The sequence below is a fragment of the Myxine glutinosa genome, chromosome 2 (genome assembly GCF_964187855.1).
Source record: "Myxine glutinosa chromosome 2, kmMyxGlut1.1, whole genome shotgun sequence".
Taxonomy (NCBI): Eukaryota; Metazoa; Chordata; class Myxini; order Myxiniformes; family Myxinidae; genus Myxine; species Myxine glutinosa.
In genome coordinates this window covers 78,082,137-78,097,637 of record NC_136262.1, presented here as the reverse complement: position 1 = coordinate 78,097,637, position 15,501 = coordinate 78,082,137, and the positions used below count along the sequence as shown (strand labels likewise).

General features: G+C 52.5%; 1 protein-coding gene across 1 annotated transcript in view; it reads right to left on the bottom strand.

Moving 5' to 3' along the window:
• Nucleotides 1-15,501, bottom strand: part of LOC137418888 (A disintegrin and metalloproteinase with thrombospondin motifs 7-like) — a 152,521-nt gene that overhangs the window by 60,207 nt on the left and 76,813 nt on the right. The window contains exons 17-18 of the mRNA XM_078772863.1: nucleotides 2,467-2,593; nucleotides 944-1,127 (exon numbers count right to left, since the gene is read on the bottom strand). Of these exons, the coding sequence (XP_078628989.1) occupies nucleotides 944-1,127; nucleotides 2,467-2,593 (311 nt within the window). The remainder of the gene's footprint in view (nucleotides 1-943; nucleotides 1,128-2,466; nucleotides 2,594-15,501) is intronic.

Below are 15,501 nucleotides of genomic sequence, written 5' to 3'. Positions count from 1 at the left end.
ACCACCAGTCAGCTGGCACTCATTTTGCCGACCTCGGAAGGATGACAGGCTGAGTCGACCCACCTGGTGTTAATTCAACGGCATGACAAGGGCTCAAACTCAGGACCCTAAAATCTCAAGCCAGCCACCTCAACCGTTAAGCCAACACAAGGCTTTTGAAACTGAATTAATGAACCTGTTTTCAATGGGAATCTTTGAGGTGGTTGTTGTTGTGCTTTTTTTGCATTTAGTAATCTCTCATACACAGATATTGAAGTAGCACTCAGAGGGTATTGGAACCTAGAGGGTATTGCAGAAAGTTTGCTTACAAAAGCCACCCACCGACTGGGCATCCTCAGTCATACAAAGTCCTTCCTTGGCAAACCCGTGGATGAAGACTTTCAAGGCCTTCACCCTCTGCTCTTTCCTTGCTTTGCCCCACCCTCCCCCAACCACTCTCCCAGGTTTCTGCAGGGCTCACACGGTCCAACATCAACCCTCTTCTGGTGAAACTTCCAAAATCCAGAATCACTGTTCACCTCCACTCATTTGTTCCTTCCTTTTTCCCACCCGTGGAACCATCTTCCACATGCCCTTCAATCACATTCTTCCTTCCAGGTCTTCTACATAGCTGTTCTCCACCATCTCAGATGTTCCCCAATCCCCCAAAAATATATTTTCTACCCTTGCTAATCCCCCACCCCATGCCATCCTCTTTCTACATTTCCAGTTTTTCCCTCTCGAGGCTTTCTCTCTGTATCCATCTTGTCCACCCCCTGCACTCTTTCCTGCACCCCATGCCTCCCCACATCCATTGTTGATCCAAGTCTCCCTCTCAACTCTGCTGTTGGTGTCCCCCCCTCCCATTTGATATACTGTTCCTTTTGTCCGGTTATGTCCTGATCCAATCAGTGTACTAGCTCTTCCACGAGCCTCGACTCTGTTTCCAAAAAGAAGTTAGTACCGTAGGTGTTGGGCACGGGCCGGCCCACTCGCACGGTGCTTTGTTGGGGGGCCTGGGAAGATGTCGGCACTCTTTTGGAGGAAGAATCTGCATACCGGAGTTGTGTCGGCACAACACATTTCGGTGTTGCTTGCCAGTTCCTCCGCATGGAGCCGTGCAGACCTGCCACTCTTCTGGCCACCAACTGGGCACAATGATGGGGAAGACAAAATTGTTCCTTCTTTGAAATCTAAATGCATCTGTTAAAATGTACTTCCACTACATGCAATGCTAGGTTTTCAGGTAATGAAGGAAAATGGATATGGTACTGCCATGCTGTGTTGACATTTACCTGAACAAAAGGCTTGCCTTGCTGTACCTCATTTCAATATTATTACTCCCGCCAGGGAGTAATGCATTCGATCGTGTCCGTCCGTGTGTGTGTGTGTGTGTATGTGTATGTGTATGTGTATGTGTATGTATGTGTGTGTGTGTGTGTGTGTGTGTGTGTGTGTGTGTGTGTGTGTGTGTATGTTCGTGTGTTTGTGAACAAGATATCTGGAAAAGTTCTGAACGGATTTGGATGAAAGTTGGTGGGATGATTGCCCTTGGGATAAGGAAGAATTAATTAGTTTTTGGTGAAGCTCAGGATATTATTCTGGATCCAGGAATTTTTTGAAGGATTTTTTTACCATTGGAAGATAGGGCTCATTTTGTTAACATTATCTTCTATATATTCTATATTTAACATTGTGATATGAAAATAGTTTTCATATTTGTTGTAAATGTAGTTTAAACTCGTGGTTATGCGTGAGAGCGGTGTATTTTTTAGCAGCGTCGTCTTCAATGTTCATTTTTTTTCTTTTCTAATAAAGACATATTCTGTCATTTTAAAACCACCAAAGTGTGTATTAGGTTTCTCCGTTTCATAAAATGTATCGTTTGATACGTATAATGCTTTAAAACTCTTTTTTTCCTTTTTTTTAACCTCAGAAGAGATATCAACATTTACCTCAGCGAATGTCAATCGCGGTGTCACTGTCAGTATTTGATGAACTTATAAAGACTTAGGTGAGTTATAAGTGTGACCAGCATGTGCACGGGATTCTTCCCAGAAGAATGAGTGGTCGCATTAGCTTGTACGACTTAAAATGAGCGAGTTTTGTTTTGACGTTTGGGCCAGTTTTACATGTTGTATCCCTAAGGAATGAAACGAACGTTTTTCCTGGCTTACAATTTTATTTGAAGTCACACATGCCTCAAAATACACTCACTTATATAGAATTGAACGCTGAATCCGAAAATGTAAGTGAAATGGCCTTGTTTTTTTTTTTAACATTATCTTCTATATATTCTAAATATATATCTGTGCAGTGTCTGTCTTGTGTTGTCTTGTCTTGTGTTGTCACTGAACTACTCCCTCAAACTTTTGTGAAATCGTACTATTCCAACTTGACCCACGGCGGGAGTATGCGCTCTACTGAGTGGCGTTATAGTTACTTATTGTTATATATCAACAATGGACAGTTTGCTGGTCGCCTTACCGAGCTGGGCAGCTTCTCATGTTGCAGCTTCTCCTGCGATACTGGGGTTTTGAAGACAGCTGGCAAAGTTTATCATCCACCTCTGCAGACCTATTGTCGATGCATTGTACAGCTTGCCATTGCCATCCTGCCACGTACAGGAAGAGGAGGAAACCTTTTTAATGCCAGAACAAGCTCAAAGTGCAGTTTTCATAAGAGAAATAAAATATTTGAAGCAATTTCTAAACATCCGTGAAGGTCAAAATCCATTTTGAAATTCCCGCAACTTTATTCCCGTGATGCTCGACATACTGGATAGGAGGCACGAAGACCACTTGCTCCTCGGGTCCTTGGTTTTAATCAGGTTTGACTTGAACGACCATATGGCACAACGCATCAGCAGCACACACATAAGTATGCACTCACCTCAGTTGTCAATTCGGCTATAACCTCTCACCCCGGTGTTTCACATACAGGGCGAGGCATTGATGGGTGCACCTTCCAACAGAAGGATGCTAAGCCAGAGGCCCCGTCCACTACCGGAACTGGTCATTAACGGATGTCAAAGATCCAAAAGTTTCTTTCATGAAGAGTCGTGAGTTATTGCTGATACCTACCTTGCTTGCATTGCAACTCCCTGCCACCTTCAGGTAAAGGGATGCCAGCTGGTTCAGCTGGTTCTTGAAAGCCTTGTTCTAAAGCCTTGTTCTCGCTCTTTCACGAGCCTCGATCTTGTATACAAAAAAAAAAAAAAAAAAAAAAAAAAAAAAGCGTTCCCGAGCCAATCCCAAAAGAAGCTCTTTCATGTGTGCAGGGGCAACATGAGAGCGAGGAAGGATCAAATTGGTGCATTTTGCTTCGTGGTTTATTTCAGGATGATGTTACCTCAAACTTTTTTAAGGGAGCACAAACATGGACCAAGATGTATGGCTGCTGGTTGCATCATTTTTCTGTGGGCACGTCTGCCACTGATGCAATGCCTCTATAACCAGTTATCTGGTACTCATTTTGCCAACCTCGGAAGGATGACAGGTTGAGTCAACCACACCTGGTCGTTAGTTCAGCGGGATTCGAACTCAGGACCTTAGGATCCCAAGCCCACCGCCCAAACCATTAGGCCTGGGGTATCCATACCCCTTGTTAGGGGTATGGGACTCGTAATAAATTATAATAATAAATTGTAATAAATTCAATGAAATATCAACTTTAAATATATAATAAATATATATTTAAATATATATATATATATATATATATATATATATATATATTTCAAAACAAATTATATTTGTATAATTATATTTCAAACAAATATAAATTCAATTTTCTAATAAAATTCAAATAAATCAACGACACGCCCCAGGCGTACGCATGCGATTACAATGCATGATTGACATGACGTTGAGAACATTTACATATCGATTGGAGCGGGTCAAAGTTCACACTGAGCCAATGTGCTGTCACCTAATGTAGGCCGACATCACGTGAGATTGTAGGACATTAGGACTACAGGTGAAGAACCGAATATCGGCAATTACGACCTCATTCTCAATTTGATTCCGGTGAAAACATTTGGAAAACAAGTGAGTAGTAAGCCTACTTATCTGAGGATATTCAAAGTTTTCCAAGTATATTTAAATATAAATGGGGCATTCACATTCATTATAATGCAATAACATAAATGGGGCGGATGGATATCCGTGTCCGTGAAAAACACCCGGATATCCGTGTCCGTAAACACCCGTAAAGACATGCCCCCAGTCCCCTCAAGGTATGCGCACCTTCGGTGCGCCTTGGTCAGTCTCGGGGGACATCGTGGGCAATCCGTTGGGGGGTCTTGACAGGGAAAAAGGTTAAGAACCCCTGCGATTAGGCCAACACCAGGTCATCTTGAGCAGGTACAAATACTTAGAAATCTACTCCCAAAGTTTCTTCTATCTTTTGACATGTAAAGACGGAAGTTGGTAAACTGGATTTACTTTCAAAATGTAGGGGGTTTATTGTAGTACTGGCCTTGCTGAACCAGTTGCATAGCTGACGGATTTAATCAAAAGATAGCATCTTGTACTTTCGTATTGCATGTGATTCTCAATGAGGATGTAAAATTAATTGAAACAAAAGGATCTTTTATAACTCATCATTGTCATTACTAATTATGATTGGTGTTGTTGTTTATGTGATCATTCCATGTACTATTATATTGTTGCGAATATGGAATTTGGCCTCCATATCCGCTTGTAAATATTCCCCTATTTTCTCCGATACTCCCCAACTCTCCCTTACCCCATTCCCTAGTCCCATTGTCTGTAAACAACACCCATTAGAGCCGATCTTCCCCTTCATCCCCCCATTAAATGTCGTGCCCAGGTCCCCCGCACCACACGTAGACAATTATAGGACATCTTGCTAGTTATTCTTAATCTATGTCAGTTAAGGACTTGTTTCCATTAATTATGACTCTTCGTTGCACCAGAATGTGATGATATGGCACCAGTAGGAGTTTAGGACCTTCCCATACCTCCCCGCATCTCTTCCCATCATCTCAAGCTCCAACAACAACCACAACAACAGCGGCTTTGCGTCCTCACTCCGGCTCGGTTGGCCGCCATTGAACATGTGCTCGACGGGGTTACCCAGAAGGGGGCTCCCTGTCGGCCCCTCGTCAAGGGCGGAGCCGGTAACCCCCGCACCCAATGAGAAGCCATGGGCCGATGCCATATGGGGCGGAGCTAACGAGCGAGGGCGTGACTCCCCGCCGGATATACGCGGCCCCGCGCCGGACGTGACGTCAGATGCGCCCCGAGCTTGGAAGGAAAAGACGCCACCCTCCCGAGCGCTGAGCGACCTCCCCAGCTTGAGACCAAAGTCGCGACCCACAAGCGCTGTGATACCTTCACGCATCTCTGGACACCACCGTACGTGATCCTGCCCTGAGCACAGGTGCACCTGGAGCGATCGCTACCCGCTTTCCTGGCCATCAAACCCCGTGTGAGTGAGCCTTGTCCCGCGTTTACCTGTCGTCTGTCCGGGGATAATATAAGTGTGTTTAAGTGCCCACCTTCCTATGTTTCCCTCTTGTCCCTGTAATCTAAACCTTCCGCAATTGTAATAACAACCTTTGAGAACCGTATCCCTGGTGTCGTATTGTGTGATTGTAATCCAGCCGGGTGTCTTCTTTTTCTTATTGAGCCAGCATAGCGCGATTAGTCAACCCCGGGTGCAATCGGGGTAACTTGTACGGATACGGCGGCCATCCCGCTCGGCCCACCATACCATCAAAGTCGTATCTGTAACAATTGGTGTCGAGGAGTGGAATTCGAACCCGGGACTAAATTTATTAGGCCCAAATTTTGGGAGGGAAAATCGATTCGGAGCGCGTACTGCGCTCGACGAAATTATAACGAAAAAAAAAAAATGGATTTGTTTTACGAAACTCGAATTTTGCAAGTCGCGCTATGGCGGATCAAGACAGCTGGGGTCCGGTAAAGGAGAGTGAGGTAGGGTCGATCCAGGACCAAAATGAGGGACAGGAGGAGAGCGAAGCAGTGAGGGCGGCAGGTTCGCAAAATAGCGCCGTCACGCACGAAGAAGCGGGCGCACAAAATGGCGCCTCGCTGGTCACCGTGCCCGCGACCGAAGTAGCGCCGCTGGGAAGATTGGAACTTTTTTTTATACAAATGACGGCCCTTATGGAAAAGAATAGTGAGCGATTGGAAAACCAAATGGGGGTAATGGGGAACCGGATGGATGCTCAGAGTGAGCAATTGGGGGTAATGAGGGACGAAGCGAGGGCTCGGAGTGAGCAATTGGGAGTAATGAGGGACGAAGCGAGGGGTACTGGTGAGAAGGTAGACAAAAATTTTGAGGGGTTAGACAATGGGATAAAAGAGGTGAGAAATGGGTTAATGGGGGTAGAAAACAGAATGGCCGCTCAAGAGAATCAAATGGAAGGGATGCAAAAGGGGTTAGAGGGGTTAGAAAACAGTATGGAAGGCAAATTGAGGGACATGAGGGACCAAGCGGAAAGGGAAGTTAAACAAATGGAGCAGCAGATAGAGGGGGTCAGAATGGGGGTAGAGACCAAACTGGATGCTCACAGGGAGGAAATGGAGCAGATGAGGGTGGCATCTGGGCAGGAGATGCAAGTGATGGGAGAGGAGATCAGAAGAGGAGTGAGTGAGGAGGTCGGAGGAGTGCGCGAGGAGGTGAGGCACTGTAAGGAGCGCATGGAGAAAGAGGTGAGAAAGGGGACTGTAAAATTGCAAGGTGGTATAGAGGAGTTGACGCTGGGAGTAGAACAACTGACAGTGGGACAAAAGGAGTTGGGGGACCAGGTAAAGAAGAACACAGCGGTAATAGAGGGTTTAAAATCGACACAGAAGGAGATGAAAAAGGACGTAGGGGTAATTAAAAAAGAGTGTCAGACGGTACATGAGGACCTGACGAGGAAAATGGACAAGGTGGTAGAGGTAATGGAGGTTAAAGAGCGGGAGGTGCGGGAGCACATAGAAAAAAATAAAGTGGAGTTAGAGGAAGAACTTAAAGGGGCGCACGAAGAGATGAAGGAGATGAAGCAAAAATTAGAAGAAGTGGAAGAAGGGGTGAGCGAAATTAAGAAGCGACGGAGAGAGGATAAGAAAGAGATAAAGGAGGAAGTAAAAGAATTGGTCCAAAGTCTGTGTTCGGATCGTGATGATGTGCTCATTAACCGGATGAGGGATTCGCAGGTGATGGAGGAGAAGCGAAGAGGAAGAGGACCCGTTGTAAGTGGTGACCAATATGGTCGTGCGTATGATGCGCCAGGGGATTTAATAAGCTTGGGGGTCGAGATGGACCCGGGTGTTCGTGAGAGGCCGTTGGTGAAGTGTGCGACAGGTCTGGTGTGCGAAAGAGGAGGTGTGCGAGAAAGTCCGACTCTGGGGTGTGTGAGGAAAAAGTGCGTGCCAAGGAGTGAGGGTGCTGGCGAGAGTGAGTCGGTCGTAGCGTGTGTGCGAGGGAGCACATGGAAGCGCGGTGTGGTGAGTGTTACAGAGGATGTGACGGGAGAGTGTGCGCGAGGAAGGTGTGTGACGGACAGGTGCATGGGGAAAGAGTGCGCTGTCAAAGGCAAGGAAGAATGCACACCTGTGGTGAGTGTTACAGAGGGTGTGACGGGAGAGTGTGCGCGAGGAAGGTGTGTGACGGACAGGTGCATGGGGAAAGAGTGCGCTGTCAAAGGCAAGGAAGAATGCACAGCTGTGGTGAGTGTTACAGAGGGTGTAACGGGAGAGTGTGCGCGAGAAAGGTGTGTGACGGACAGGTGCATGAGGAAAGAGTGTGCTGTCAAGAGTAAGGGTGAGTGCGCTGTCAGGAATGGAGGTGAAAGTAGTGAGAGTGACATGGAGCGTGAGTTAGTTGTGACAGGTGAGCGAGGATGTACACCTGGGATGGAAGGATGCACACCTGGAATGGTAGAGCGTGAGTGGGAATGCACGCTGGAGTTGGTGGTGAGGCACGTGGTTGGGTGTGCGAATGAGAGCACACCTGTGATTGTCACAGAGGAGGTGACAGAGGAGGGGGCGCGAAGAGGTGTTTTGGTGAGGTGTGCTACGAACGAATGTGTGCCAAAATGTTCGGTGGTCAGGTGTGTGACCAAGGCTGTGAGTGGAATGGGTGTACCTGGGTGTGTAAGGAAAGGTACGAGGAGCATGAGCACGGCTGGATGTGTGAGCAAGGAACGGGCTTCGGGGTGTAAGCATGCAGGTGAAGCATCGACATTAAACGGGTTAGAGGTTAGAGCGACTTTTAGCCGAAGCGGGCCCTCGGTGCGTGCTGGGCCTCGCTTTGAACGGCCGCGTCCGTGCTCCACTAGGCGGAGCGGGCAGCCCGATAGGAAGGGTCGTTATGGCGACCACGTTCTGTTGAGACGTGCCGGCAGGTCGAGATCGGGACATTGGATGGCTCCACGCCGAGGTGGTGCGTGGGATCTCGGCCCGGGTAAGCCCCCGTCCCTGTCCCGAATGCCGGACGCATCCAGCCGCAGGCACAATACAACCAGCATCCATTGCTTGGCTTTACGAAGCCGGGCTTTGGACAGGGATTGGCGCACCGAGAGGCAGTAGTGAGTAGACTGGGTGATGAGGTTAGTGTTTTGGACCCAAAATTAGAGAAAAACAAAATTTGATGATTGGCAAGGGATTGGCAGTAGTGATTGGCAGATGATGGGCAGTGATTGGCAAATTTTTAATTTGTTGAAATTTGATGTGCAAAATTGGTAGTGAGAGACCCCCGATGTGGTGGGATGGCAAATCCACCATCCCTCACAGGTGGGGGCAAATGAGCAATAGTTTATGGGGTGTATGGCAGTGAAAACTAGCCCGGGTGGGTTAGGTTATATTGATAGGGCCCTAGAAGATGACATTAGGTAACGTTAAGTTTAGTTAGTGACTGATACCTGTAGTGGGGACGCAGGTAGATTAGTATGGATGATAATGACGTGGGAGCGCAATAGTTTAAAGGGACGACTGGGAAGCGCAAGTTTCAGAAGGGAGTAGTTAGCTGAGATGATGCCGTGTGTGTGAGGATTGAACAGGTGTGATTGCACAGGTGTGCAACTGGACAGGTGTGTGGAGCAGTGTATGAGTAGTGAGTGTGTGGATCAGCGCGAATGCGCTTGGGGAGAGAAGGGTGCAGGTGGCACCAGGTGTGAGAGCACAGGTGTGCAGGTACAGGTGTGTGGAGAGAGTTGGAGTGAGTGGTACGGAGTGGTGTGCATGGTGCGAAGGTGTGGATGGGGGAAGAGTGGACCCCTTTCACGAGCACCCGGGGCGGGTAGTGTAAGTGTTAGGTAGAGGGTGCAGGTAAATTGTGGTTGGATATTGGCATTTGTGGTGCGGTTGCAGAATGGTGTTGTGAATGGGTGCATTAGTGTTGTGGAAATGGCTGGGCGTGTAGCCTGTTAGTGTGTGTAGTTGGTTGGGCACTCCACCACTGTGAGGATGTCGGCCAGGTGAGGCCGCAGGTGGGCTCTGGGAGCCGGTAGTTGTGAGTGGGTGCCTGAGGATCCCGGGTGTGGATCGGGCAGCCCAGTGCCAGAGAGGGCACGGAGTGGGGAGAGAGCCAGAGGGCCTTCCCCAGGTAGTTAGGTTAGGGTGAGGAGCAGGTAAGCTCGGAGGCAACTGCAGTGGTGGAGGTGTGCAGGTGGGTAGACCCACTGGGAGAGGTACACGCCACAGCCCAGAAATTGTACGAGGGCACCGGGAGATGAATCGGGGGAGTGAGACCCCAAATTGAAGAGCACCACAGTTTGGCCAATGGGAATTGGTTTTTAGAACCCATAGTGTAAGAGGGCCAATGGTTTGGCCGGAGAGAGACCCCGGGTAGTGTAAAGTTGTTAAAGTCATTTAGGAGATAGTTAGGATTGATGAACCTGTCGCACCATACGCAGCCGCTTGCCTGTGGTGATGATGATGACTCCACACCTGTGTTTTCTTTGTTTTGTGCAGGAAATGAAATTGCTGTGGATTTGTGAGACGCATCACGACGTGGATGAGACATTGGGGTGATTCCATCTCTCCCTCCCTAGGAGGGACTGATGATGAATTGGTGATGGCAAATTTTGATGTGCAGTTGGAGATGGCAAATTTTGATGAGAGTTGAAAATGGCAAATTTGATTGGTTAGGAGGGAGAGAAGACGAATTTGGTATATGGGAGGAACGGGGAAGACAGTAGGGATGTTTGTTGATTTGTAAAGTAGATGTTTATGAGTAGTGTTGTGTTGTGTGGATGCAGTAAGGGGTAAGGGAGGGGCCATGTAGGTTACCTGGTGGGGGGGGGCGTACGATAGGAACGTACCTGTCTCACCTGGTTCCCATGTGCCCCCAGTGTGCATCATCTTGTATTGCGTGCACTTTTGCGCCCTTACCACCTTACTCACTTGTTTCTTCTGTTGTCTCCCACCTCCGAGGATCTGGCTTTGGGGTAGAGAGAGAGGAGAGAGAGGTGCTGGCGACGCAGTTGTGGGCCTGCACTTTCGCTGTTCGCTGCCTGGATCGGTACACCATATGGACCGCAATGTTTGTGGCCACCCACAATGGACCGCAGTTCGTTTGCGGCCAAGCACCACCCGGGGATGGACCTATGGGTCAACGTGGCACCTATGCCATACAGGTGAACCACTTTTAGTTAAACACCAAGTGCACCACAAGAAGAGCAAGAGACACCTGCAGGGTTAGGGGTTGTCGAATTTATTTTTATTCCAATGAACAATGGTGACTGCACCGATTGGTGGTGGGGTGGTGCTTTTGATGCTCGGGAAGGGTGCTCTGCACGTTATTAAAGGCCGTCGGCCACAGAGCACTCGTGGGTTGGTGTATCGATGTTGGCAAGCGCGCTCTCTCTATGCATAACATCTGCATGTGTTCCTCCAAAAACAGGTCCTGGATCGTAGTGTAAATAGCAGCGTAGTCTTGTAAATAATGCTCCCTACCGGCTGTATGTTTAGTTTGAGAATTCTTTCCGGATTCGGTTATCCTGTGGGTGTGTTTCTGTGAGGAGAAGGGTGCAACGTCGCAGGGGGACATATTTACTCATTTGTGAATATCTGTAAAACTGTCGCACTCAGGGTAGAGTTAATAGTAGAGGGAACTACATTGCGTGCCACACTAAAGTAGGTAAAAATTTATCGGGTCGGGACGCCCCGAGGGTAGAGAAGGGTGCAATGTTGCGAATATGGAATTTGGCCTCCATATCCGCTTGTAAATATTCCCCTATTTTCTCCGATACTCCCCAACTCTCCCTTACCCCATTCCCTAGTCCCATTGTCTGTAAACAACACCCATTAGAGCCGATCTTCCCCTTCATCCCCCCATTAAATGTCGTGCCCAGGTCCCCCGCACCACACGTAGACAATTATAGGACATCTTGCTAGTTATTCTTAATCTATGTCAGTTAAGGACTTGTTTCCATTAATTATGACTCTTCGTTGCACCAGAATGTGATGATATGGCACCAGTAGGAGTTTAGGACCTTCCCATACCTCCCCGCATCTCTTCCCATCATCTCAAGCTCCAACAACAACCACAACAACAGCGGCTTTGCGTCCTCACTCCGGCTCGGTTGGCCGCCATTGAACATGTGCTCGACGGGGTTACCCAGAAGGGGGCTCCCTGTCGGCCCCTCGTCAAGGGCGGAGCCGGTAACCCCCGCACCCAATGAGAAGCCATGGGCCGATGCCATATGGGGCGGAGCTAACGAGCGAGGGCGTGACTCCCCGCCGGATATACGCGGCCCCGCGCCGGACGTGACGTCAGATGCGCCCCGAGCTTGGAAGGAAAAGACGCCACCCTCCCGAGCGCTGAGCGACCTCCCCAGCTTGAGACCAAAGTCGCGACCCACAAGCGCTGTGATACCTTCACGCATCTCTGGACACCACCGTACGTGATCCTGCCCTGAGCACAGGTGCACCTGGAGCGATCGCTACCCGCTTTCCTGGCCATCAAACCCCGTGTGAGTGAGCCTTGTCCCGCGTTTACCTGTCGTCTGTCCGGGGATAATATAAGTGTGTTTAAGTGCCCACCTTCCTATGTTTCCCTCTTGTCCCTGTAATCTAAACCTTCCGCAATTGTAATAACAACCTTTGAGAACCGTATCCCTGGTGTCGTATTGTGTGATTGTAATCCAGCCGGGTGTCTTCTTTTTCTTATTGAGCCAGCATAGCGCGATTAGTCAACCCCGGGTGCAATCGGGGTAACTTGTACGGATACGGCGGCCATCCCGCTCGGCCCACCATACCATCAAAGTCGTATCTGTAACAATATATTTTTGATATATTGCTTTGAGAAGTATTACTATATTAAAGCGCGGCGTTACGCACGCTGCTTGCGAGCAAGGAGGAAGCGGACAAGCGGTAACTTATAAGCGTCGTTATTTCAGGAGCTCACTGTAACACTGGCGCGCTTCGGGCTGCGCGCCCGGTGTATATCATGAGGCCACGCCTACCCCTCGGGCGTGGCCACCGCCCACTTGGTGCGCGGAATGATGTCACCACGCCAGTGGGCTTTTGTGTCCGCCACACGCGCCCCCCCAGAATTCCCGCGCACCTGGAGGGCCAGTTTGCGGGGCAGACGAATGACCCGGCCGAAGCGCCCCCTGGCGATCGGTGGCGTCCGGGGTGCAGGGATGCCAGGTGGGATGCCCCTGGCTGCCCCTGGGATGGGTGCAGGACCGGGGGGCGGCGTGGCGACGGGGCTGGGCGGTGCCGGGGGTCCGCCCACAGGGGGGCGGCCCCGACGTGGGGGTCGGGCCACTGGCGGTGGATGGTCCACGTCGAGGTGGGCCGGCTTGAGGCGGTCTACCGAAACGCGGTCAGGAGTACCGCCGATGTCCAGGGTGAAGTGCTTCGCCCCGGTCTCCAGCACGCGGAAAGGCCCGTCGTACGGGGGCCGCATTGGTGTCCGGTGGGCATCGTGGCGGACGAAGACGTACTCCGCCGTGCGAAGCTCCGGGGCAACGTGCGTCGGTGGGTGCCCGTGGCATGCCGTTGGCACCGGGGTGAACCTCTGGGCGGTCTCTTGCAGAGCGGAGCGCTGCTGTGCCGCAGACCATGGTGCCGTGGAGTCGGGGAGGAACTCGCCCGGCACCCGCAGCGGTTGCCCGAAGACCAACTCCGCCGCGGATGCACGCAGGTCCTCCTTGGGCGCCGTCCGGAGGCCCAGCAGGACCCAGGGGAGCCCGTCGACCCAGCCGCCGTCGCGGAGGGTGGCCCGGAGCGCGGCCTTCAATGAGCGGTGAAATCGCTCACACAGGCCGTTAGCCTGGGGGTGGTAGGCCGTGGTTCGGTGCAGCCGGACCCCGAGCCCCTGCGTGACCGCCCCCCAGAGCTCCGAGGTGAACTGGGGGCCGCGGTCGGACGAGATGTCTGAGGGGGCGCCGAACCGGGCGACCCAGGTGGCGATGAAAGCCTGCGCGACATCGGCCGCCGTTGTCGATGCCAAGGGCACGGCCTCCGGCCACCAGGTGGTGCGGTCCACCATGGTGAGGATGTAGGTGAAACCCCGCGAGGGGGGCAGAGGTCCCACCAGGTCCACGTGGACGTGGTCAAACCGGCGTTCCGGCACCGTGAACGGGGCCAACGGGGACTGGGTGTGCCGGTGCACCTTGGCGCGCTGGCACACGAGGCACGTCCTGGCCCAGCCGCGGATGGCCTTCCGGAGGCCATACCAGACGAACTCATCAGCGATCAGCCTTTGGGAGGCCCTCGCGCCCGGATGGGACAGGCCGTGGATGGCGTCAAACACCTGGCGCTGCCAGCCCGCGGGCACGATGGGGCGAGGACGCCCGAGGGAGACGTCGCACAAGAGGGCCGCGCCCGCGCCATCGAAAGCCACCTCGGTGACGCGGAGGCCCGTGACAGCAGTCCGCAAGGCCTGGACGTTGGGGTCAGCGGCCTGGTCCGCTGCCATCCGGGCATAGTCGATGCCGAGGTGGACTGCGTGGGCGACGGCCCGGGAAAGGCAATCCGCCACCGGGTTGTCCTTCCCCGCGACGTGCTGGATGTCCGTCGTGTACTCGGACACGGCCGAGAGGTGACGCTGCTGCCGGGCCGACCACGGCTCGGTGACCTTGCCCATCGCGAAGATCAGCGGCTTGTGGTCGACGAAGGCAGTGAATGCACGGCCCTCGAGCAGATGGCGGAAGTGCCTGACCGCCAAGTGAAGCCCGAGCAACTCGCGGTCGAAGGTACTGTAACGGCGTTCGGGCGGGCGAAGCTGCCGGCTAAAGAACGCCAGCGGTTGCCAAGCTCCACGCACCCATTGCTCGTGCACCGCGCCCACCGCGTAGTCCGAGGCATCGGTGGTGAGGGCAATCGGTGCATCGGGCGCCGGGTGCGCGAGCATGGTGGCGTTAGCCAAGGCGAGCTTCGCGCCCGTGAACGCCGTGTCCATCTGCTCGGTCCAGGTAACGTCGCCTTTGCCCGGCTTACCTCGGAGAGCTTCGTGCAGGGGGCGCAGGAGCTGGGCGATACGGGGCAGGAACCGATGGTAAAAGATCACCATGCCCAGGAACTCCTGCAGCCCTCTGATCGTGCGGGGGCGCGGAAACCCCTTCACCGCCTCCACCTTGGCCGGCAGGGGGACGGCTCCGTGCCTGGTGACATGGTGCCCCAGAAAATCGATTATGGTAGCGCCGAACCGGCACTTTGTGGGGTTCACAATCAGGCCATGCTGGCCCAGGCATTCGAAGAGCGTGCGGAGGTGGCATAGGTGCTCTTCACGGGACGCGCTGGCGACGAGGATATCGTCCAGGTAGACGTAGACAAAATCCAAGTCACGCAGGACGCTGTCCATCAGTCGCTGGAAAGCCTGAGCCGCATTCTTCAGACCGAAGGGCATGCGCAGGAACTCGAAGAGTCCGAATGGCGTGATGACCGCCGTCTTCGGGACGTCCTCCGGCCTGACGGGGACCTGATGGTAGCCGCGTATGAGGTCCACCTTCGAGAAGAAGGACATGCCCGCCAAACGGGCGGAAAAGTCCTGAATGTGGGGGACGGGGTAGCGGTCGGGAGTCATGGCGTCATTGAGACGGCGATAGTCCCCGCACGGTCGCCATCCCCCCCGGGCTTCGGCACGATGTGCAGCGGCGACGCCCAAGCGCTCTCTGAGCGCCGAACGATGCCGAGTCGCTCCAGGGTAGCAAACGCCGCTTTTGCCACCGCCAGCTTCATCGGCTTGAGGCGGCGTGCCCGGGCGTAGACCGGTGGCCCGACGGTGGGGATGTGATGGGCCACCCCGTGCTTGACGGCCCCCGCCGAGAAGGTGGGCCGCGTGAGGGCCGGGAAGCCGGCGAGGAGGCGGGTGAATGCGTCCGCTGCCGGAAGCGTACAGACCAACGTGGCCGGAACCGAACCGTTCGGCAAGCCGCTTGGCAAGCCGCTCGTTGAGCTGGGCAACGCACAAGCGAGCGAGCTGAACGTCTCGGCCTGGACAAGACGTCTGCGCTTGACGTCGACCAGGAGCCCATTAGCACACAGGAAGTCCGCGCCAAGCAGTGCCATGGGCACGTCGGCGGTGACGAAC